Below are 25,502 nucleotides of genomic sequence, written 5' to 3' on the forward strand. Positions count from 1 at the left end.
ATTAGACAACGTAACAAGAATACTAATAATATCTACCATGCAAGGATAATTTCTGTTCCTTAGACACAGAATATGCTTTATATAATTAAAGCGTTATATGTGTCCATCACAAAAATACTATACCAAGGTTATGCTTTTATATAAAGCCGAAGTCGTTTTTGATTACCGATTAACTAGTAGTGCAGCCGCAATCTTAAATCTTCCGATTTGGTTCTCATCCGTTTCGAATACCACGTAAGTCAAAATAAAATGTGACGGCGATGTAATGAAGACATAAATGAAGATGAAACACTTCACCTGTCGAAATGACACGGACCAGATCGGCTGGCGATTAATGCCTCTATAAACATTTTTTGATAGGAAAACATGACTAATACAAATTAATCGTCAAGGTATTAATCTGGGATATTAAAATACATATATCTGTGTTTTTATAAATCCGTTTGTTGTCACAGAACTAGTTACAGGTAATAAATAATTTTTTTAATAAATGCAATAATTTACCACACTAATATTAAATGGGAATGGTAAATTTTCTAAATACAAATGCAAGATGTTCTTCTTATAAGTGTGTTGAGTCTCGTTATTAAATCTGAAATGCAGCCGTAACTGTAATAAAGTTAAAAGTTTAGCTAATTTAACGATTATGACTAAATTTGACGTAATCTTAAACATTATGCATAAACGTTAGTATTGCATCGCTTGTGGCTACGACTACAAAATTATGTTGCATGAACCCAGCCAATCATTTTTCTTTTATTCCAGGTCCCTAACGCGATTATAGTATATTCCTGAATGCCTCTTAATATTAGAATTTACAAGTTAATTTCCAATTTAATTCATTTAAATAACTAGGGAATTATCTGTAATTTTGTACAAATATTATGCGTAATAACTAACAATTCCGGTAATTTGGTGAAGTTTACGTAATGACTAGGAATTTTAGAAAACTATATACAGAGTGTTCAATATCCTACCATTATGACAAAACTTGTTGAAATATATAAATATAATTTTTATATTTGAAGAAGGTAACTTGCGGGAGTCATTCTAATGTTTTTTACATGATTCAGCAACTTTTTTGATAATTTTCTAGATATTCAATAATTAAGATGGGAAGATTTCAAAGAAACCCTGTATATAATAGTTATTGACCTTTAAAATTTTCAAATAAGCTGTGAAATTGTCAGTAACACCATTAAATTAATAAATTTAATAATTGTCCCTAAGTTGGAAAGGTGCTAAGTGACGAAAAGAATTTTGTTGGCAATTAGAACTGACGTCGTAATCACGTTGTTAATTTTATACTTCCGCAAACTTTTACGGTGCAACCTTTTTTACAATTTTATCACCTTTTTTACGTTAAATCTTCAATTAATCGAGGAATTTCTGAATTTCAAAAGGAATTAACTACGTAGTATTTAATCAAAATCGAAATTATTGAAAAAAGTTATCAAGGTTTATGTAAATTAAGAGGATTTTCTTTATCTCAACTGAAGTATAAGTGAGCATTTCTACACTCATTTTCACATGAAATAAACCACCCATTAAGAATTAGACTACAATTTTGAAACTTCGATAAAATAATGCTTTATTATCAACTAAGACGTTGAACAAAACAAAACAAAAATTAACATTTTTCAAGAAAAAGCTAATAGTAGGTTGCATCCCCACGCGCAGCTATGCATATGTCGCAGGCAAATGGTTGTTTCAGATAAATCGCTTTTTCCTAGTCAGATACTATCTGCCTAGGCAAATAGTTTTATTCCATTTATTTCAGTCTAAATTCTACTTTCCTAGGCAAATAGCATATGGCTAACATATTTTCAGGCAAATAGCTCTTTAAGCATTAATTCGTTGTTTGCTGTTTGAGGTTATGTTACTGTCATCATATATATGCGGTTGCTTGTGATACTGCGTAAGTGATTATTATTTTATATAAGTAATTTATTTAGTAAGTTGTTATATTATCGCAGTAAGTACTCGTATATAGCTCTTAAAACCTACCTCTCTCATTTAAATTGTTATTTCCAATTCTTAAATTACATATAGCTTCTTTTATTCAGAAATAAAATGGTAGACAAGGATGAATACTATATGTAACTAAACACGAAGTATGAAAATAGAAAAGTTATGAAACCGTAGAATATAGAGCGATGTAATGAAGTGATTGATATTTTAAAACAGTATACAACTAAAAAGAGTGGAAATGTTCAAGCGTTAACAGCAAAGGAAAAATACTACGGTGTAAAGTATGATTTACTAGAAATATCTGGTACACTAAAGGTGATACTAAAACAACAATCATGTACTTACAATCATGTGCTGATGGTAAGTACAAGTGGTTATTAAATTATCAGGACCACTCTACCAAGTTTCTGTACTTACGGCCATTACGAACGAAACGGGCCACAAAAGTGGCTACTGAATTGCTAAAAAAAAAAAATTTCCTTGAACAAGGTGCTCCAGTTATCTTGCAGAGCGATAATGGTCGTCAGTTTATCGCTGAAATTATTAAAGAATTGATTTTGTTGTGGCCAGACTGTAAAATCATACACGGTCAACCAAGGCACCCCTAGAGTCAAGGTTCCGTGGAGAGATCAAACCAAGACGTCGAACAAATGCTGAGGATGTGGATGGAAGAAAAGCAAACTTCGCGTTGGTCTTTACGATGCTATTTTGTGCAATGGCAAAAAATATATCATATCACCGCATCATAGGAAGGTCACCTTACAAATGCTTGTACGGTTCAGATCCAAAAGTTGGTTTAACGATAAGATCTACTAACGTTCCCATCGATATCATTAATATATCAACTGAGGAGGATTTACTGGTAATAACAGTGAAACAGCGGAGGCACCCACCAGCGATGAAAATTCATTATCAAGAGTATATGTCGATGATGGAACAGAAAACCACCTTCAAGGAGTAGTTGCAAATAAAGAAACTTTGAATGAATCTGTGTGTTGCCAACTTGATGAAAATGTTATGGAAACTTGTGATGAAAATTTTAATAGCGATACTGGTTCTAATGTTATAATGGACTGTAGTAATAATTGCTGTGTTTGTGGCGTGGAAAGAACAGACGTATTTCCTTGCAGCAAAAGTTACTTGCAGTCTCTGCCCGAGTGAGGAAAGTATTAAATCTAATAGAGTAGTCTTACGAAGGTCAAGTGAAAGCCGCGGAGTTAATGAAGAAGAAGAGAATTCTTTTTGATGATTTGAAAATAGGAAAATACGTAACTATTGCAGTTCCAAAATTTGATAGAAGGCCATTGGACAAAAAGAATGTAAATGTAAAGAAGGTAATAATAGTTTCTTTTCTGAGAGAAAATTTTTTAATGATTTATTTTTTTGCAGGTATTATAACAGAATCAGCGAATAAAGTCTATAAAATTGCTACTAAAGCAGGGATTTTAAAAAATTGGTTAAGTTGAAGCGACCTGACACCGGTGTCTTCAATAACCTTTGAATATAAGGATGTTCCCCAGGATGCTTCACAGTCGCTGTTTTCTGGGCAAGGGATGTCAAAATGCCGGTGCCAGCCTTCGAAATTTCAGTGCAGTACAGAAAGGTGTACTTGTTTCAAAAATAAGATGATGTGCAATAGTAGATTCCATTCCAGCAACAATTGTCAAAACAAGAAAATTTTTGTTATTAAACTTAATAAAGGTATATGAAACTGTTATGCATTTTTTTGAAAATGATACGTACATAGTTTGACTCGTTTAAGACTCATTAGTGACGTTAATTTAAGAAAAGTAGGTTGATAACGGTTGGAACTACTTTATTTTATTGTGGACAGGTCTATATTGCATTGTTGTATCGAAAAAATTGTATTTGCCTAAAACAAGCTTAGCCAGATACTATTTGTCTGGTCTAATAGTATTTGCCTAGACATTTAATGATAAAACTGCAACGAACTACTGTTTGAACGACCTTGTTGTATAAAATCGATCCCCGGTAGCCATCCGCCTAAAAAGTCGGTCTTCACGTGCGTTGCTTCTTTGGGCGAGTCTTCCAGCAGGACGGCGTCTCTGAATGCCTTCTTCGGACCATAAAGACCATACCCGAGCAACTGTAGTGTGGTCCCGATTCAGTCTTCTCTGTATCTCTCGGATGAAAGACGCGCTTCTTTCATACCGATAATCCGGCCCCTATCAAAGTCATTGATATGGGCAAAATTAATAAATTAAATATTAACAAGGCATCTACTTGACAGTTTGACAATCAAATAAACTGACATTTTGTGGGCAGAAATTCATTAATTGCTAGCAAGAAAATATTGAATGTTGGAGATAACAATGGTACAGGAAACATAACAGTAGAGTTTTTTAGGCGGAAACTTTCATCGTGCCTTAGTTGATAATAAAGCATTATTTTACCGAAGTATCAGAATTGTAGTTTGAATTTTAGTGGGTGCTGGATTTCATATGATATGATTATATATTCTGCTTTTCAAAAGAAATGAACCACCCCATAGGAGTAGGCGAAGAACTTTGAAATTATGTAGAATTAGTTAGTCCATGTAGACAAACAAAAAAAAAATTTCAAAAATTGCAGAAGGAAATTGCGTGTTGTTGAATAATATTTTTCGGAGTAGTTCGCCGTTTATTTGTGATTGTTGTCACTGCATTAGTAAAGTTAGTGTCGCAAAAATGCCACGAGTTCGAAGACGTGCAAATTTTCGCCATCTTAAGCCCTTCGAAAGAGGACGAATTATCGGGATGCACAAGGCTGGTTTAAGCTGTTGGGAAATTGGCAGACGCATGGGCCGACCTCACGCCACCATCAGACGGACTTGGATGGATTGGCAGGAAGAACGCTTAGAAACCCGTCGACGTCCTAGAGTGATAGTAGCACGCGAAGATCGGCTGTTAAGGCGAAGTGCAATATAAGACCCAGTAGAACCAACGAGTGTTGTTGCAATCAATTGGATACGAGCAATTGGTCGCAGAGCACATTTAGGTTACGTTCATATCGTCCTTATTTTCGTCTTCCTATGACTCAACAACATAAAGATGCCAGACTGCAGTGGAGCCAAAACCGACAACATTAGGAACATGAATGGGAAACTATCATCTTCAGCAACGAATCCCGATTTTGCTTATGGAATTCTGACGGACGTTTACAAATCAGACGACCTAGAGGTCAGAGGCAAAATTTACAGTTTGATCAGCGTCGCCACACGGCTCAAACTCCTGGTGTAATGCTGTGGGGAGCAATACACTATGGTGGCAGGTCTCCTTTGACATTCATTCAGGGCACCCTAAACGCGTGCCGTTACATTGACGCCATTCTGGAGCCCGTGTTAGTACTTTTCCTCCAAGACCTTTCAGAGCCCGTCTTCCAACACGATAATGCGCGACTTCATATTGCTCACGTAACGTTAGAGTTCCTAGCACAAAACAACGTTCTGCAATTGCCTTGGCCGGCAAGATCCCCGGACTTAAACCCTATTGAACATGTCTGGGATATGATGGACAGAAAATTGCGTCCATTACCCCATCCTCCCAACACTTTAGAGGAATTACGTCAACAGCTACAGGTAGCCTGGAATGAGCTGCCCCAAGCGGCAATCGACCATCTGATTTCCAGCATGCCACGAAGGGTTACTGAATCTATAAGAGCGGAGATGCAACACATTATTAACGATATTGTCAATAAATATTGTCATTTGTTTATGAAAATTTAATCATTCGTTTGTCTCTAGGCACTAACTATTTCTACGTAATTTTGAAGTTCTGCGTCTCCTCCTTCGGGGTGGTTCATTTCTTTTGAAACCCAGTGTAATATTATGATGTGCAAATGATTTTTTGTAATAATAAATTTTTAACTTATTAATTGTTTAAATAGTTCTATTGGAATTTTAACATACATTAATGTTATTTAGTGACCTTGATAAAAGAGTTTTAAAATAAGCTGTGAAAATTTTAATAACAGCTTGTAAACGTTGTACAATTTAATTCGGACCTTAAAAATTCCTCAGGTTTTTCAAACCTGTTTCCGAAATTAATTACCCCCGTGTTTAGATTCGAGGAAGCTGTTCGTTATTACATTTCGGGATACATAAAAACCTTAACTACCGTATTCGCGGTATCGTGCAGAAGCACTAACCGTTAATTATTCGCGAATAACCTCGCCTCCCGGAGTTGTGTTTACTTGATCTCGGTTTATTTTAGCTTCGGGGCCGAGACGTATCGGCCCGAAACAGTATATAGACGTCCGCTAAATGTTTAGATTTGGAGGGCCAACTTTTCGCGTCTCGGTTATAGCTTTATCAAATTCATTGCGATCGCGAAATTTACATTAGCCGTGAGGTAAACAGTCGGAGACCGAGGTTTGAAGCAAACCAGATCGCCCCTAAGCCAAAACAAAATCTTTGAAAAACACCTCTATACCTTTTGATGTAAAAAAACTAAGCGGGAAATTACGCTTTTCCCCTCAGAATGTTTATGAAAAACGTCCGTTCCGGATTACTTTTGGTTTTCCTCTTTCGAAAGTTATTGTTTTGACGTTCGGACGTCACAACCTGTCTAAATAATTAAGTGAACCATTCCATTTAATTGATGTTATTTTAAAAGAAACCACCAGTAATCAATGTCATTTAATTTAAAAAAAGGAGATGTAGAAAGGTTCATTAGCGAGTCGTACTCATTGACTTCTTTACTTCTTGACTTCTTATCGTCCTTGGTGGTCCAATATCATTTAAATAGTTTTACTTTTAAAACAGGTTTTAAAAATTATCCAATTTTATTTCATTTTATCTTTTTTAAAACTATTTTTAGTATTTCCACATATTTTGTCTTATAATAACCAAAATTTACTTACCTAAAAGTCCACCAGATGTTGAAGCACATGGTATTAAGCCAGAAGAACGCCGACAGGAAGAGGAAGTGCATCGAAAAAGCTGAAACAAGAAGAAATCATTGAAGACGTGGCGTCTTGATTTTTAAAGGTGTCTGAACATCGGCCAACGAAAACAGATTTAGCGATTATTATGTCATTCGAGACTTGGGTTTGTTTTCCTTGCCACCTTCATCTTGTGGCATGTTTGTTTGGTTAAAGATGGGATGGTCGCGAAGCAGTGAAAGCCGTTCATTTCACGACGACGTAAATAGTTAGTTTCGCTTTCCAAGTCTGAACGTATACGGAGTTTGCAAAGTGAACGTGTGCGTGCGATTACCGGATCGTTTTAGCGGATCCATAACTTTACCGGCAGCTTTTAAGTTGTTAAGCGTTTTAGCGTGATGGTTTTATTGGTAGAAAGGTTAAGGCGCAACCAAGACACGACCATGAAACGACGATCTTGAACGTTAAAACTATTTTTAGTGATATAATGGCTGTGAAAATTAGTTGGTTAGGGTTAATGGGAGCTAATTGAGACGAGTGCGAAAGAAAATTAATGGGCATTTAATGAACCGATTGTTTAAATAGTCGTCTTACTTTTTTAGATTTTTTTTAAAACTTTTGTTTATATTTCTTGATAATGACATGTTAAATAATAAAAGTTGGGGATTTTTAGTATCGGGTTATTTAGAAATATTATTCATATTTTTAATGTGAGAAGACTAATATTACAAGTATTAAATTAGCTTTGACTATGAAGGCAAAGTTATGAATTAGCGTTAACATAACTATCATCATTTCCGGCATAGTAGTGTAGGAGTTGACGAGATAGGTTTATACATGCTCCAAAAATAATCGGATAATAAATTAACTTGGAGACGGTAAGCCGGATATAATTTCATCGCCTTGGTAGGAAATATTTGGATAGTTTACAGTGCCGCTATACATATTAATAAAAGGCTAACATTTTCGTGTGGCTTTTATATTTGTTTGCAGCGCGTTTCATGTATTCTCAATGATATGATAAAACATAAATATATCCAGTTTCAATATAGGAAACTTTATAAAAGTAACAGGTTTATTATGTTAGGATTATAGTTAAAAATTTATGTTTCCCAATTCATAATATTTCAAAGTAATAGTCTTTAAATGTGTTGATTTATTTTTTAAATTTTTGTTATCAACCCAATTTTGAGCACAAAATGGTTTTTCTAACATCGTTAACCTATTTGTACCAATTTTAATGCTGTTTCCTCAATCTACAACGACTGAGGAAATCCTTTCGGATTTGAAGTTACTAATTAAATTTTAAACTCAGTACAAGTAAGGTTGGGTTACTTAGAAGAACTTGAACTCGTTTGTATATTTTGGATAAGTTGAGCTATTTTCGTACACGATACCTTAAAAGAAAGCTTAAACAATAAGGATTTTAATGGGCCATAACTTATTTTAATCTATTGTGATAAACGTTTATCGTCGAGTTAATTGATAGAGCTTCAAATATTTTACAGCATTCTAGGCATTTTTATTTTATATCATCTGAATAGATTGAAATATTGTGATGCTTGATATTTTAAACGAATGTATAATTTACAAGGATTTCAACATATGTCTTACATCCACAACGTTCAGTTAAAACCACAATAATTCAATTACTCGTTATAGCTTAAAACTGTAAAAAAAAACTGTATCAAGATATTTCAAGGCGTATTAATTTAAACGAAAGCTTTAACAAAGAATTCATGACAATGTAATGTGTTATATATTTGAATTATATCATATGAGTTAGATTGGGTTAGTGAGATAGGTGTTTATAGTAAAAACCAGGTTTTGACTCTATCTTCTATATCATCTGGAAAACTTGAGATATTTTCATGTGTGATATTTTAAAAGTAAGTTTAAGTAAGGATTTTAATATGACATAACTGAACTTAATCCAATGTGTTTAACAACGAGTTAGTTAGAAGATGTTCAAATATTTAACACTAAATTGGGTACTTTTGTTTTGTGTCATCTAGTTAGACTAACATATTTTGATTCTTGATATCTTAAACGAATATATAATTAATAAGGATATCAACGTAACATGTCTTGCCTGTCTAACATCTAGAACGTTTACTATCAGGTTATTCATTGTAATTAAAATAAAAAAAACTTTGATAAGCATAATTCCTTTTGATAACGATAGGGACAACCAAGATATTTCAAGATATAATACCTTAAAAGAAAGCTTAATTAATAAGGAATTGATAGCAATATGACGTGATATATTTGAATTAGTTTATATCGGTAAGGTTGGGTCACTCAAAAAGGTGTCAATCGTAAAAACCAGGCATTGATTATATTTTCTATATTTCTTGAAAAAATGGAGATATTTTCATGTATAATATCTTAAAAGAAAGCTTAAATAATGGGGATCCTAATCTGACATAACTTGTTTTAATCCATTGTGTGAAACAGTAATCATCGAGTTTATAGGTAATGCTTCAAGTGTTTAATACTAAATTACACCTCTTTATTTTATAACATCTGAATACAGTAAGATATTTTGATACTTGGTATCTTAAACGAATGCGTAATGACTAAGGGTTTTAACGTGATATGTCTTGTTCGTGTCTAATATCTAGAACGTTTATAATCAGGTTACTTATTGTACTTAAAATGGATGAAACCGTGTAAACATCATTCCATTTGATAATTATTGGGAAAACCAAGATATTTCAAGTCGTGCTATCTTAAAAAAAGCTTAATTAATAAGGAATTAATGACAACATAACGTGTTATACTTTAATGATTTTAAATCCGTAAGATTGGGTTAGTCCCAAAGGTATTAATCAGTGAAAACCAGACTTAAGAAAGCTTAAATAATAAGGATTTTAATATGACATAGATAACATGACAGAGTTTCAAATATTTAATACTCAACTGGGTCTTTTTATTTTATATCATCTGAAAAGATTGAGATGTTTCGATATAGCTTAAAATGGAGAAAACTGTGTTAAATGTCATTTATTTTGATAATTATCGGGAAAATCAAGATGTTTCAAGACGAAATATCCCAAAAGAAAGTTTAAAAACAAAGAAAAGAAAGAAAAACAAGTTCTAATTGTTATAATTTAATATCTGTAAAGTGGGATTACTCAAAAAAGTTTCAATCGGTTAATAACACGCTATTTATTGTGGTTTGATAGTTTGAGACATATTCCTGTATTAAATCTTAAATAAAAGCTAAAGTAGTATGAATTTTAATTAAAGAAAACGTCATTATAGCCAACATATTGACAACGGTAACATTTCTAAAGTGGAATTGGTTTGCACATATCATGTGAAAAAAATCAATAGACAACAAATTGTACCCAAAAGGACAAACCCAAGAAAAGTGGAACACAGAAAATGCGATGAATAGATGAAGTTAGAACGTTTGCTGGCGCTCATAGAGCGTCAAAGGGTCGAAACCGTTACGAATTGAACGAACTTGGGTTTTTCCAAACTAAATAAGAAAAGAATTTTCATTAATAAATTGATTATTGTTTCGTTGTTATTATTGGGAAATATTTAGGTTTGTGTATTGCTACATTAATGTTTCTTGGAATAAAGTCTGTTATTATTACAATTTTTGTAAATCAACTTTGAAATCGGTAGAAATTAATAAAAAGATAATAAGCGAACAAGATCAATTTTTTCATTATTATTTGGACAATGCAATAAAAAATGATTACTATACACTCGATCATAAAGTTTATACAATTTTAACGATAATTTTTCGTATCAGTTTATCCCAAGAATGAAGGTCGACTAGAAAAAATAACTATTTCTTTTGAAATTTCCTGTATACACGAGTGTACTCGTGTATAGCAATAGTATAGTGAATAGTTAGTAATTCTATCCTAATTACTGAAGGCATCGATAAGAAGAAGACCTCTGTACAAAGGCCCCATTGTCCGAAGAGGTCACCTCTTAACAAACCCAGTGTCAGACCAATCCATTTTGATATGAACAACTACACGAGGATAATTATAGATCGATATGTCTTACAAGTTAAAATCATTATTTGTACGCAAAAAGTGTGTACAACACAGTCGCATTAAATTCTCACTACAGGGAATCCAAGATGATTTTTGCGAACCCAGGATGTTTAGATGATAAATTCGACTTCAAGTTCGTCATTTCCGACATGTGTGTTTACGTTTCCGTGCAATAATTTCAGTACAAAAAAAATTTGTTTAAAGATGTCTTATTGTCGCTTTAGCGATTTTTTAAAGTCTCAACTTAACTAATGTTGTTTTGTCGTTACTCCAACGGTTTATTTATAGAGGGTTCAACATGAGAGTTGTATAAACAAATAAAACCTGTACGTACGTGTTATTTAACTCGATGTGTGCGTTTTTCGATGTAACAGTGAAATTTGAACTTTTTTTACTTCTTCGAGGTTTATTTAATTACGTTTTGAAATATGAAGTTTTCTAACATCCTGTATTTCGAGTTATATTTCTTTCTAAAATAAAATGATCAAATTCCAAAATATTTTTAATCGTAAAGTTTAACAGTGTAAAGAAAAAATAAAATTAGCTCTAGAATTAGATGTTTTCGTTTAACAGGAGATTTCCAAGACGTCTGTTTACAGATCTCATTTATGGTGTGGATAATTTACGGTTATATTGTTTATAATTTTTCTTGATGTTATATCCGAATTTGTTCCAAAACTTGGTCGTTGAATGTATAAATAAACATTAACGTTAAGTGTGGCTTTGTTGTTTGATGTTTTTGCCAAGATTGATGCACTAGAAACTTTTCCAAAACATACAGGTTACAAAAATTTGAAACCTATTAAATTTTTTAATACTTCTAAAACTCTTAACGAGAATAATAAAAGTTTTTAAACTCAAATAATTTATTTCTGATTTTTAAGGTCTTTTGGTTTTAGTTTATACATGTGTTTTGAAATTATTTTAGAAAGTAAGATTGAAATAAAACGTAATTCCATAAGCGTGACTCCTATAATAACAAGGTAGATGAAGTATCACGAGCGTCTTGAATATTAATCATAACGATTTAGTGCTTGCGTCTTGGTCACGTTATGTCTTGGGATTTATCGACGGTGATTCAATTAGAACGCGGGCAAATCGGCCGGTTCCGGTCCTGTAGGAAAAAAGGTTACAATGAGATGCGATCCCGCGGCGGACCCCGTAACAAATGGCACGTACTAGAACCGTGCAGATAAATCATCTCTTGATTAAAATTGATGGAACAACTAAAGACGAGGTACGAAAAAGTTACCGTGGGTTTGATTGTTTATTAATTGCCCAGATGATTTACGTTGAGAACGCGCCTCGTTGGCAAATTGTTACGTGCCCTCAAGATTTTGCGTTCCAATTAAACCTAATTTGCTATCCGGAAAAACTGGATACCGTTACATATCCAATTAATATAATATACTCGCCGTTTTACATTATTTAGTTCATTTGCCTGTGCCTTCGTTTGCAATAAAACGAAGATGTGCATTTCGGTTTCTTTGCGCAGCAAGTCGTGGTGGTCTTTTTATTGGTCTCGTCCAGACAGCAACAGGCAGTCGTGCGTGAGACTGAACCATAAGAAGCGATCCAGCGAGCCGTAATTAAAACTAATTGAGATGGGGAGAATACATAATCGCCGTCGGATTATTATAATTCGTTTTCCTTCTCTTCACAACCTTCTTTTAATTTTCTTAATTTTCTTTACACCCAGAAAAGGATGTGTTATATAGCATATAATTAATTTTTGATTTAATATATATGGGTAATATTGGACCCGATTAACCTCGTTTCAGATTTAAGACATAACACGAATAAAAATGTTCTTTATTATCTCAATAAAGAACATTTTTAATATGCCGTATTATTCCAACGATTTCCGTTTTAACGTTTCCCGTAAAACGAGTCACCATACGATGTTTCGATGTCTATATCAGAAATTGTGCGATGCTTTTTCGTTCGGGAGACTTACAATGAACCGACTTCGAACTACACGGACGACGACGAATAAAGAAACTGTCATTCGCTTTGCAGAAGATCGTCCAAACCAGTATTCCAGCCATAGCCAGAACAATTTATATCTCTTAAATCATTGTATGGAGGATTCTTAACGGAAACACAATACATCCACATATCATTACCAGCGAGTTCAAACTGCTATGCAAAATGATTACAAACCGTATACGTTACTATAACTCAATTAATAAGATTAATAACAAATCACATTCGAAATTTTCATGTTAACAACTTTAACAGTTATTAAGAAGTGAAGGAAATTAATAAATTTTGAAGATGCATTGTTGAATCATCATATTTTGGTTTTAACTACTTCCAGTTCAACGATTTCGCAATTGTGCAGACCCACACTGTGTAATTTCAGCAAAAGATTTAACATAGATTAATGCAACCCATATACTGAATCATTTCATAGTCACATCACTATGGAAACCTTATTAATTAAAAAGAATTTATTATTCGATGGGAAATATCAAGCCAAGTTTGGACCAGTTAAACCTTTTCTAAGTATGATCTTAACCAAATTCGAAACACTCCACCTTTACGTGACATATCATATTACATTTCTGATTAATTAAGTTTTCTTTTAAAAACATTTTAAGGGGCTATCAGAGTGAAATTTTCAAAAATCGATTTTTTTTTGCTTTTTTCGATAGTTCATAATTTCAAGAACATAATATTAAAATTTCAAAGTGGTATTCCAAATAGTTTTAGAATAGTAGCCTTCTAACTACAAACCTCCAGCAAGTCAAAAACACATACAGGGGGTACCCATTATGAATGGAATATAGTATACAAGGTGTGTCAAATGTCTGGAATATAGCCAATAACTTCGCCATTTATGGTTTTAGAGAAAAATGTTTCAAATACAAGTTTCTTTATTAATCATGGCGTATTTTTTGGTGATATTTGCTTGTTTGCATTGTTTTTCTGTTTCGTTGCTATGGCAACCAACATTGTTATTTTAAATGGGATGCATATATTTTTTTTGCATACTTTGATAGAGGATAAGTCCCTCTATGCGATGAACATATCAAATCATATGGTTGTATAAGAAAAAAATCGAGAAAAAATGCGTTTTTTGAAAGTGTTAAATCAGCTAATTACAATCAAAGTAGGCGCAAGAGAACTTGCTATACCGCTCTTCATTATCTTTAGTCACTCATTGGCTCAATCAGTATTTCCATTACAGTGCAAAAAAGCGTGTGTACTTCCCATCTATAAGAATGGAAGTAGAAATTATGTTTCAAATTACCGCCCTATTTCTATTCTTTTTGTTTTATCTAAGGTTTTAAAAAAAATTGTTTATGATAAATTATACCGTTCAATACAACTATTTATTAAGCAGCAGCAACATGGTTTTCTTCGTGGCCGATCTGCAGAATCCAATCTCGTATCTTATACAAACCACATTCAAGCTTGTCTGAATGAAAATCACCAGATTTCAGCGAAGTCTTTGACAAGCTGCATCATGGGGTACTCCTGACTAAATTACAAAAATTTGACTTGACTGATGGGTTATTAATGTGATTGGCGTCTTATATCTCTGATAGATGCCAGGCTGTAAGAATTAATAATTACATATCTAACTTTATTCCGGTCACTTCAGGAGGGTCCGATTCTGTTTGTGGTTTATATATCGTTTATATCTATGAATGCTTTCACCATAGTAATTTTTTGCCGATGATTGCAAAATATTTTTCAATGTTGAATCTTCTTCTCATTGCGAAAAACTTCAAATGGATCTTCATCGTTTGCAAACCTACTACGTATACTAATAATTATCTCTTTCTAAAGTATGGTAAATGCAGTCAAATAACGTTCAAAAGAAAAAGATACACTATAAATCAAGAGTATAGGTTTGGACCCGGACCCTTAAGTGTGTTGTCTAAGGTAAAGGATTTTGTCTTAGTGCTCGATTCTAAACTATTATTCTTCTATCACGTAGAGGAACTTACCAGTAAGGCGAAGAGCTTAAGTTTTATTATTAGAATGTCAAATTCATTTAACAATCTACAGTGATCAAATCTTTGTACATGGCTTATCTGAACAGTAATTTTCTTAATTTTGCTTCGATTGTATGGAATCCTGCGTATGCTGTGTACATTGACCGTATTGAGGCTTTGTAGGTCAAATTTGTGCGTTATCTGTGCACTGTTGCACTGTATTCGGTTTGCGTACACTACGAGGACGTGCAGCTGCTACGGATTTGGTATTTTTGTTTAAACTAATGAACAGTTTTGTCGACTCGCCAGAATTTGTGAGACACATTCCTTTCTTAATTCCTAGTTATCCCACTCGAGATCAATGTCTTTTCCAGTTACCCGCTTCTACTACTAATGGTTATTATAATTTGCCTTTATCGCGATTGATACATTCTTACAATCGTCATTGTTAGTTGTTTGACATTTTTGGTTCTTCGTTGGCGTCTTTCCGCAAGAGTATATTAAGTTTGAATATCTGTCATTGAATATATGGGTAATTCGAGTTCAATCTGGTTTATATTATTAATTAGGAACACTATTTTTATTTATATCTAGAATTTGTTATTTGTTTTGCTATGATACTAGGTTTTTATGATGTATTGATTTGTTATTATTTGATTTTGTTATTATGTTGATTTCTTTTTTGTTGTATGAATTCTGTTAGGAGATGCTATTGTGGGGGAAATCCTGTTAGTATCCCGAAAAAATAAATAAAGTATATACTTTTCACTAAATCAATCCCTTTTTAAAAAAAAATTACTTTTTGAATTATTATCTATTTTCTAGTTTAATGATTGTCATCGATTAAATTAAATTGCATGATACGTATAAAATCCATTTGTGGAAATATTTGCATGCAATATCACAAGTTGTAAATGAAAGTATCTCCTTTTTAATAAATCAATAAGCCTTTAAAAATATATTTTTAACTTTCAAGAAATACATTTTTTAAATATTTATCAATTATTGAATCTTCGATTACATTTAAAAATCTGTATAAAACCTATTCCTGCGTGAATATGTACGGATATTTCCTAACTTATAAATAAAACTATCTAATTTATCTTAAATTTATTTTGTGCAATAAATTATTTCAATTTAACCTACTGCTATCTGTATTTATTACTATGTTGATTAATGCTTTTTTATTTTATCATTTTTCTCATTTTTTCTTTGTGATTTCCTTTCAACACGATAATCCCACTACTGCACGCACCTACTTTCCATACTATTTCCCACCTTTCATTTTAATTTTCCGCTATTAAGCATAATGACACAAACTGTGGATTAAGATAAAATCTTAGTCGAATCCAAGAAATACCTCTTTTAAGTACAATTTAATGGAAATTAAATTAAATCATAATATAGCAAGACTGGCTATAAAACCAAAAGTTTTTTGTAAATAATCTTAGTGTAAGATAATGATAAACACCAATTCGCATAACAGGAAATTATGATGATATTTCTTCGTTTCGTGTCATTTTCAGCTACGAACGAATCAATTTTCGAACGGTCCGTTTACGATCTGTTTAGTCTTCAAAGAGGAAATATTAGTAATGTTATTTAGCGTAAGTGGCTCTGTCTAGTAAACTATGTGCAAAACAAATCGAGAATCAGCGGTGCGAACATAAGGAAACAATAATTATGCGTGACCGAATCCTTGAACGCTGTTCTAACGGTTATGGTTTGAATAACTGCATAATTTGTTGTCTGAGTTAATTAAAACGCGTTCCTGTGGTGATTATTTCCAATTGATAACTAGTATTAGACCTATTTGTCATTACATACTTGATTAAAATTGCAAAGAAAAAAAAAATCCTAAAACTTAGAAACTTGTGAAACTCGAACAAAATTTTAAATGTATTTAGTTCACTACAAAACCAAGCCCGTAGTAGGTATTTAATTATTAATATCTAGTGGCTTTTTCCGGTTATACCAACGTTGAAATGTAATTTCATCAGCATTCAAGACACGTTGTGGCAAGAAACATTTCACGTTAAGAAGAACCAGTTTTAAGCATCGCGAAATGTATATATTTCGTTTTTGTCGGATTGAAGCTATTCTCAAAGCTTTAATTACTCCATCCGCATCGGCTGTATTCATAATTTATATTTCCAAATAAGTTACTGCGTCGCCAAGTTTCTTTTAAAAACGATGCTGTGGACGTGGGCTGCATCGCGATTCAATCCGTTTATTAAACGACCAATTAACAAAGACAATTTACAACTTAATTACTTACATAAACGATTAATTAAATTTGTATTTTTGTTCAACGAGAACAATTTCCTCTTTAAACCGCATAAACCATTGAACGTAATCTTTTAATTGATTTTCTTCATTAAAATGAGATCGCAAAGAAGCAATTTCTGAGGAAACCACACATCAATTACACAACTAACTTCCACGGTCTTGACAGTATTTTCTATATAGGTAGTAGATAATAAATCGTGGTATTTACTTAAGGCATACAGAAACAATCTTTCAAAGCTATTTGATGGTGTTATTTTAAATACAAGAGATGGCGTCGTATGAAAGAAAGATATTAGTTCCTGTTCAAATTCCCGATGATGATTAAAAGGGAAATTCTTTTTTGATATCAACCTTTTTCGTATTTTAAATGAGATCTTCGTAAAACGATTTTTCTTTACAATAAATTTTTCTTTGAATTCGCTTTGTTGTTCACAAAAATTATTTATTAATTCTTCGGGATTTTCCGTTAATTCCAAAAGAGTTACAAAAGGGCCTTTACAAAAATTTATTAAGAAACTATCTTCGTTGAGGTCTTCATCCCGTTCAATTAAACCGATTAAGTTTAGATAACGATTCACTTTTCTTCTTCCTGCTTTTTTCTTGGGAGTAATCACTTCTTCTTTTGGAGGACACCGTTTACGATGATTACTTGGATATGTCGTAGAAGGAACAGCAGGTTCATTAACGGAACTTTGGCTCTCCACCAATTCAACGCCATCCACCTGTGGTGTACCAATAAATATGACGGTTTTTCTTGGTTTGATCACACCCATTTTTAGTTTATTTTCAGTTGTCAAAATTAATTTTAATGATTGAACAATGGGTTAATCATCACCAAGCAACGAGGAATTTCTCGTCATCTAAGTTCACAATCGGTTAACGTTCGCGAAGAAAGCTAATCATAACGACTCCGGAAACGTGACATAGTTGCCAATTCGATACAATCAAACAATGTGAATGCGTAGTAAGCATTTTTCATGACAGTGTTATGACCGCTTTCGCGACGACAAGATGCTCGTCACGTACTCTAGAAAATTTGTTGTAGACAGTTATACGCTGCGGATCCTTGACAAAGCCTTGACCATGTTGTAGGAATACGAATCGACTTTGGTTTGTTCTCCGACTATGCGTATGCGACGAAGAAGGACCTAGGACGCGGTATATTTATTGCACGAATGGACAATAAGCCGCGAAGACGGTAGCTGAACCGCGTATACATTACGCACTGTTCCTGCTGTCAACGAGCTGGTGCCAGTCAGAAGCAGCAGGAACCGCGAAGATGTCAGTGACCTGCGCCAATGGTAGCGGCGACGGTCGTGCTGCAGAGAACGCCTGCTGAGCCGACGGACTGGTTTTCGTACAGAGTATTGAGAGTATGAAATAACAGCATTTCTCAAACATTTTTTTGCTCATTACTCGTCATTAAAACATACATTTCTAATTATATTAGTTTTTTAGTTGATTTCTATCTGCTTAGTTATGTATACATATAAGTCTACACACCGTTGGTGTTTGTGATCAATTACTGTACGGGAGCAATTAACGCCAAGGGGCTATTAAAAAAGGTTTTATTGCTACGGGTGACGATGGACTATTTACTATACCTTATTAGAAATGGTAATAAATAGGGTACAGAAAATTATTTTGGCAAGCATTTTAACTTCTATCGCAGGTTTATTCTTCAATTTAAGAATACAACTTATGAATGACGTGGAATGAAAACCATCATTAGCATTATTATTATCATCAATTAAATTTCTTTCCACCATGAAAGTTGGAACGCCCACTTTGGGAAACAATTGCAGTAAATCCAGCCTAACATAACCTAACCCATCCGAACCCAATCTTAATGTTGGCTTATATCTGTTGTGAATTGAAAAGAAGGCTATACCATAGGAACATAAATATCCAAGAAATTATACACGATAAAGTTCTCTCAGAGTTAAAATATCAACAAACAACTCCATCATCACAGATACGTAATGATAAAACGAGTAAGACCTAAACGGAACTGATGTGATACGAAAATTGGATGATGCTGATGCTCTTACATTGGCGAACCAGCCATGGCTCAAAAATTACTTGTGAATCTATATTCAGTGAAAAATTAATTGAGACGATTTGCCTGCTAAGTGTTTAAATTATGAGATTATAAATTGATTGATACTATGCTATGGAATTTGAGCCTTTCAGTAAGTGGACATTACGACGCTAGTTAAAAATTTTGAAAACCTATTAAGGCATAAAAACCAGAGATGATAAACTGTGGATATGATCAAATGAAAGTTTTCAAAGATGATAATAGCAATTCTATAATCCCGGTCAGCAGAAACCTGTGGCGGAAATAGTGGTCTACAAAATTTTTATTCACCCATAATACGAATATTTTTCAAGAAACAATCAATAGCTTACAGAAATCATTCAAGTTGTTATTAACAATTACTATTTGGCAAAGTAATTGCAACATTGCAAAATTTTAGATCAATGACAACACACTAGGTTGAAGCTTTAAAATTTCATCATCATCATCGATTGATGTTAGAGCCGATAAAACACCTTACAGAAACTTTATGTCCTGGTTAATTTCTTCATACTTGAAATGATTTTGCAGATATCTGAAAATTGTTGCTTTTGTCTTCATATATTTACTGGAATTTGATAGCTATTTGAGCTAATGGATACTTCATAACTAAATCTTGAGTATGGCTAGGCACGCCAAGTTTTTGTAAAAATCTTTTATTTTTTCAAGAATAGTGAAATCAAAACTGTTGTCAACAAATTTGTTAACTGCCGTTTAACTCGAGCAAGAAGACACGTTAATGTGCTTTGAGTCAATAAATGGACATTATTGTATCGAACACAGGATTGCACATTTTTATAAGAAAACGGTGAATCGGCTGTTTTAGTAGATCTTTTGATTACATTGTTTGTAAATTCAAAATTACTTAATTAAAAAAAAAAAATAGAAAGTTCCGGCATAATATTTGGTCTGATGTGCCACGTTGGTCAGCCAACTTATTAGAAAGCACAAAACTAATTTGGATATATGCAAGCAAGAAATGCGCATCACTAGAGCACATGATTTTTCCTTTGAACAGGTTTCACATATATTTACTAATTCACATGCCCAACTATAATAGATGGTTGGTGTAACTTGGTTTACCTCCTTGGCTTTTGCACGAGAGTTCAACCGGCAAACGATTTTGGCTTGATTAGGCAATATCCTACATTATTGGTTTTAAGTTTAGTCGAGCTCATTTTATTTCTAGGCGCTGTAAGCGATATAGTATTAATTGCAACGCATTGCAAGAGTCTTCGGCTTAACCAATCAAAATCATACATTTTTATTATAATAGGACAATGTCATAGTCTCTGACATAAATTTAAAGAAGATTGCTTGGGGTCGTTTTCAATGTGTTGACCAGTTTTGGGGTGAGATAATATTTATTATAATATTAGAGCCTAGGTCAAAACCACTCAAAGCAAAGCACTCAAAGCTGATTAATACATTTTTTATAGTTTCTCCGCCAGGTAAGTCCAGGTCTGTTGCAGCTGGGACGCTGCAATATGTGTATTTCAATTTAGTATCAATTGCAGTACCAGGACCTTGACTTAATTAATTGGTCATCCATTATAAGTTTTTGTCAAGATGTCTTGCTAATGATGGGTTACAATTAATCCATTCAAGTATTAATTTGGGGGCATAATATTGTGGTTATACACGGCAATCTGTTATAATTAATTCATATTACGTATATTATGTTTGATAGGCCAAGAAAATTATAAACGGACGTTGTGTCAGTAGTCTGTCGTGAAAAATGTGTTTAAACAATTGTTATTATTGTCAACAACGTAATTCAAACTTCAAAGAAAGACGTTAACGTTACCAACCTACGACACAAATCACTAGATATGGGGAAAAACTACTACCAACCGACTTTTATTTCGCCGATTGCAATCCTACCGACAAAAACAATTTATACACCAGCGTATATCTTTATCTTCCCGATAAGTTTATCGGCCGCATAGTTATCAGACAGATTTATGTATCGGTTTGTTGTATAACCAGCCCTATATCATGATTTTTTTAAATTCATAAAATAAATTGTACCGGGTGGCCAAATAAGCGTGCAAAGTACTGTATCTCGGACTCGGAAACTAATCATTGTAGAGACTTGCAGTAAAAAATTGAATAACAAAAGTGGCTAATTGTAAGAGAAAATCCTGAAAATTATTTTCAGGTTTCTAAGATGGCTGCTAGAGGTCGTAAACGCCATCTTGAATTGAAAAATGTTGCTTTTTTCGGAATTTGATGAGAAAATTTAACGGATATCGATCAATTTTTTTTTAAATTTTTTATAGTGCCTTCGATTAGAAGATACTTCACCTTACTTTCGAAACCATTCCTCATTCCATTGGTTTTTTAGTCCAATTAGAAGCGAAAATTTGGCGTATTAACAAAAATAAACATAATTTTAAACACATAATAATTGTAAAACTAATTGCCATAAAAAAATTAGTTCGAGCTTCTAAAAGTTTCTTTAATACTTCCTTAAAAGCTCAAATTGCCGTCTATCACGTTGTATGTATTCTATTGCGCGAAAAAAACTGCGCCTTCAATTTCTGCTGTTGGTAGATTGTGAATGGCATTCCGAATCCTATTTTCTATGTCTTGTCTGGTTGTAGCTTGAGTTTGATACACCATTAACCACCCCATAAATAAAAATCCAAACAAGTTAAGTGTGTGGCTAGCCATGAAAGTACACTTCTTCTTCCGATCCATCGCTGTTGAAATAATGAGTTTAGATAATCCCTCACATTTATAGCAAAATGTGCTGGATAACCGTCCAGTAGTAAAAACAAATTGGCCGTGTTTCCAATGCCTTATCAAATTTATCAAAATCCATTAAATTTTCTCATAAAAACTTCTTTCGGGCGGCTTTCACTAGCTTGTTTGGGCTTCATTTTGCTATTTTCTCATGGAAAAAAAAGTAATACCAATAGATTTAACTTTTTTAAGAAAATTCACAATTTCTATTGTAATATCGAAAAATGCCTTCTAGTGGCAACATACCAAATTACAATCACCACAAATAAGGTAAGATTTTTTGTAATCCTAGAAAAGCTCCTTTCAACGTTACCCAGCTTATTAAATTCCACTCAGCCGTTTTGAAATTATTGGTATTTGCTTACAAACATTTTCGAACACCCCCCACCGCTTTATTTTTAGAGATAAGGCAAAAAGTGTTAACAAAGAAAACTATAATTTATCTAAACTTTAGAATGCACATACTTTTTTTGTTATATTAATACAGAGGTATTCCGAGAAAAACCACATTTTTTAATTCAATATGGCGGTTGCCCCTAATGGTTATCTTAGAAACATGAAAATAATTTCTAGAATTTTCGTTTAGCCACTTTAGTCGTTAAATTTTTTACCGCAAATCTCTACAAGGAGTCGTTTCCGAGATACAGTACTTTACACGTTTATTTGGTCATGGATACTTAAAATTTGGCATAATCTAATTTGAAACGATCCTTTATATTCTTAAAAAGTTTCCAACGTTAATATACAATGTGTTCCATTAGGAACAACAAACTCAAATACAATATCTTTCAAATGCAACGAGCAATAAATTTTATTGTAAAAATTGGATTTTATATGAAATATCGATTAGAACGAAGCTTTTATAGTTATCCCATAACTTTTAATTTTAGAATGAAGTAGTTTGAAAAAAAGAACAATAGGTATAAACAGATTCTTCAAAAATTCGCTTTTCTTCATTTTTGTCCATGAACATTTATTTTTAGTATGAATGTCAAAAATTGACACGTAATACAAAAACTTGTTGTAGTAATAAATAGGAGTTTTTGGAATTGGTCATTAATTCAGAATGAGCTTCAGATTTTGATGCTGAGGACTTTGGTAAAACAGTAAAATCCATTGTTGTGCGTGTATGGATCTTATGCCCCACATTGTCCCGACTTCTCCGCTATGTCCAGACCGCATGAGCAAAATGAGAAAAATATATACTGACTTCCATAAAAATTGCAACACCTAGAATTTATTGAACGATTTTATTGAAATTTTCGTCAACGATGTCTTTCATTAGAACAAACAAACGATTAAAATTATAAAACTTAAAATATATAATATTATAAATTATTATATTAGAAAGTTATCTGGAGGATGTGGTAAATTACCCAGTCGCCTACCGATCTCATCCCATACATGTTCAATGGGCGAGAAATGAGGAGACCCAGCAGGCCATGGGAGGACGGCAATGTTAGCTTCTTCCAAAAAACGTGTTGTAGCCCTTGTCGTATGAGGGCGCGCATTATCCTGTTAGAAAATGGGATTTTCCAACCCCTGAAGATATGTAAGCACAACGGGTTCTAGCATATTAGCAATATAACGAGCGGCGTTTAAGTTGTCATCAATGAAGACCAAGGGTAAGCTGCTACCGTAACATATTGCAACCCATATCTTCACTCCTTGTGTGAGGGCTGTGTTGCGTTCCACAAAAAATGTTGGATTTTTACGTTCTCCACGCATCCGTTTGACCCTCCTACGACCATCGTGGCCCCACAAGCAAAATCGGGACTCGTCATTAAACACAATTCGATGCCATTCTTACGTCCAATTAGATGCCACAGACGGTGAAGTGGTGTAAGAGGAAGACATAAAAATGGACGATATGAACGCAGCCCATAAGACCTTATCCCGCGATAAACAGATGACATTGACATATTAAGCGACGTTCTTCGCGATCTGTTGTTCTACGGGGACGTCTAGATCCAGGACGAGTTGTTGCACCCCTTCCTCGGACCCCATATGGACCAAAATGTTGATGTTGACGTAGTCTTGGAAAATGTCTATTTGCAAAATTGATAGTTAATTGCACACTGATTTGTTTATTTCTTCAAATTTTGTGTTACTGTGTAGTGCAAAGGAAAAAACAAAAAAGAACCAAACAACTAGCTAGATTTTATTCAAGTTTTAATCGTTTATTTGTTCTAATGAAAAACATCGTTGACAAAAATTTCAATAAAATTGTTCAACAAATTCTAGGTGTTGCAATTTTTATGGATGTCAGTATATGTATCCAGTATTACTCGTTAAAATTAATACACTTGATACCAAACAGACTTAACAAAGTCCTAAAACAACAAATCAAGATAAACAGTCCATACAGGATATTGTTTTTCTGAATTTTTACTTTCAGTATGAGTACCAAACGTCTATGCATTATGCAAAAACTTACAATAAATTGGAGTCCATCATAGTTTGTCAAGAAAGTCCTAACTTTGAAATAATTCAAAATAATCTGATTATCTACTAAAGAGATAAGCAAATATTTGTTAAATTTTCTAACGCCGCCGGATTTTGATTAAAATGTTTGATATTGTCAATTAGACAAAATGTTCTGAGAATCTTTTTCATTTTAATTTGCTGCCATCCATAATAGGTTGGCAGAGAAGTGTGTAACAGATAATGATGATCCGTGTGGTGAAAAATCAACGTGTAGGTTAAGTTTATGCCTTAGTGTTGTACAGTTAGAATTAAATATTAGCACAGAAATTAATTTAACAATACAGGGTGTTTCGGTAACTCGGGGAACAAATTTAACCACATATACTAGACTGAAAGTGATCACGATTCATGTAAAAAAAAATTAGTAAAAGTCTTCAAATTTCAAAGATACAGGCCATGAAAGTTAGGAAATTTTAACACATTTTTCCAAATATCTAAAACATTATTTACAGTAAAGCGCTGAAATTTGGTACAGTATAAATCAATGTGATGTAAAATCGTTAGGCAATTTATGAGTTGGATCGGTCCGCGGGAACAATGCTATACAGGCTGTTCCTAAAGTTTGTTTGCTCAGAACTTTTTTATTCTATCATAACCCTACATTTATTTTTGCAGTTTCTAATAGTAAATTTAGTTTAGAAACTTTTATTACTCTTAGATAATATTGATTAGAATCACCGTATTCGTGTTAAATGCAAAAATGGTGGGTTCCGATTTCAATAATAGCACTAAAAAAAAAGAAATCTAAGTTTTTGAACATTTCCTTTAGTATTTTTTATTACTTGTCTTGTTATTTTATGTACTTTTTTATTATTCCTGTTAGTGTTGTCGTTTTTTTGTTTATTTTTTGTTGATTTTTAATTTATTGTTTTTGGATTTTTTTATTAAACCAACTAAAACAAATTAAAAATGTGATTTAGCTAAATCTACACTTGGACATGTTGCATACATAATAGTAACGACAGCTCAGTTCGATTTTCACTTGTCATTGCCAATTCAGATTATTTATTTTTTTTTAGTGTTATTGAATTCGGAGCCTAACATTTTTGCATTTAATACGAAAACGGTGGATTTTAT

General features: G+C 33.1%; 1 protein-coding gene across 2 annotated transcripts in view; it reads right to left on the reverse strand.

The window, feature by feature from the left end:
• Positions 1-25,502, reverse strand: part of LOC111415318 (methuselah-like 1) — a 93,986-nt gene that overhangs the window by 41,408 nt on the left and 27,076 nt on the right. For both annotated transcript variants that reach the window (XM_071198367.1, XM_023046936.2), the window contains exon 3: positions 6,832-6,910. In XM_071198367.1, coding sequence (XP_071054468.1) covers positions 6,832-6,910 — 79 coding nt within the window. The remainder of the gene's footprint in view (positions 1-6,831; positions 6,911-25,502) is intronic.

The sequence above is a fragment of the Onthophagus taurus genome, chromosome 1 (genome assembly GCF_036711975.1).
Source record: "Onthophagus taurus isolate NC chromosome 1, IU_Otau_3.0, whole genome shotgun sequence".
Taxonomy (NCBI): domain Eukaryota; kingdom Metazoa; phylum Arthropoda; class Insecta; order Coleoptera; family Scarabaeidae; genus Onthophagus; species Onthophagus taurus.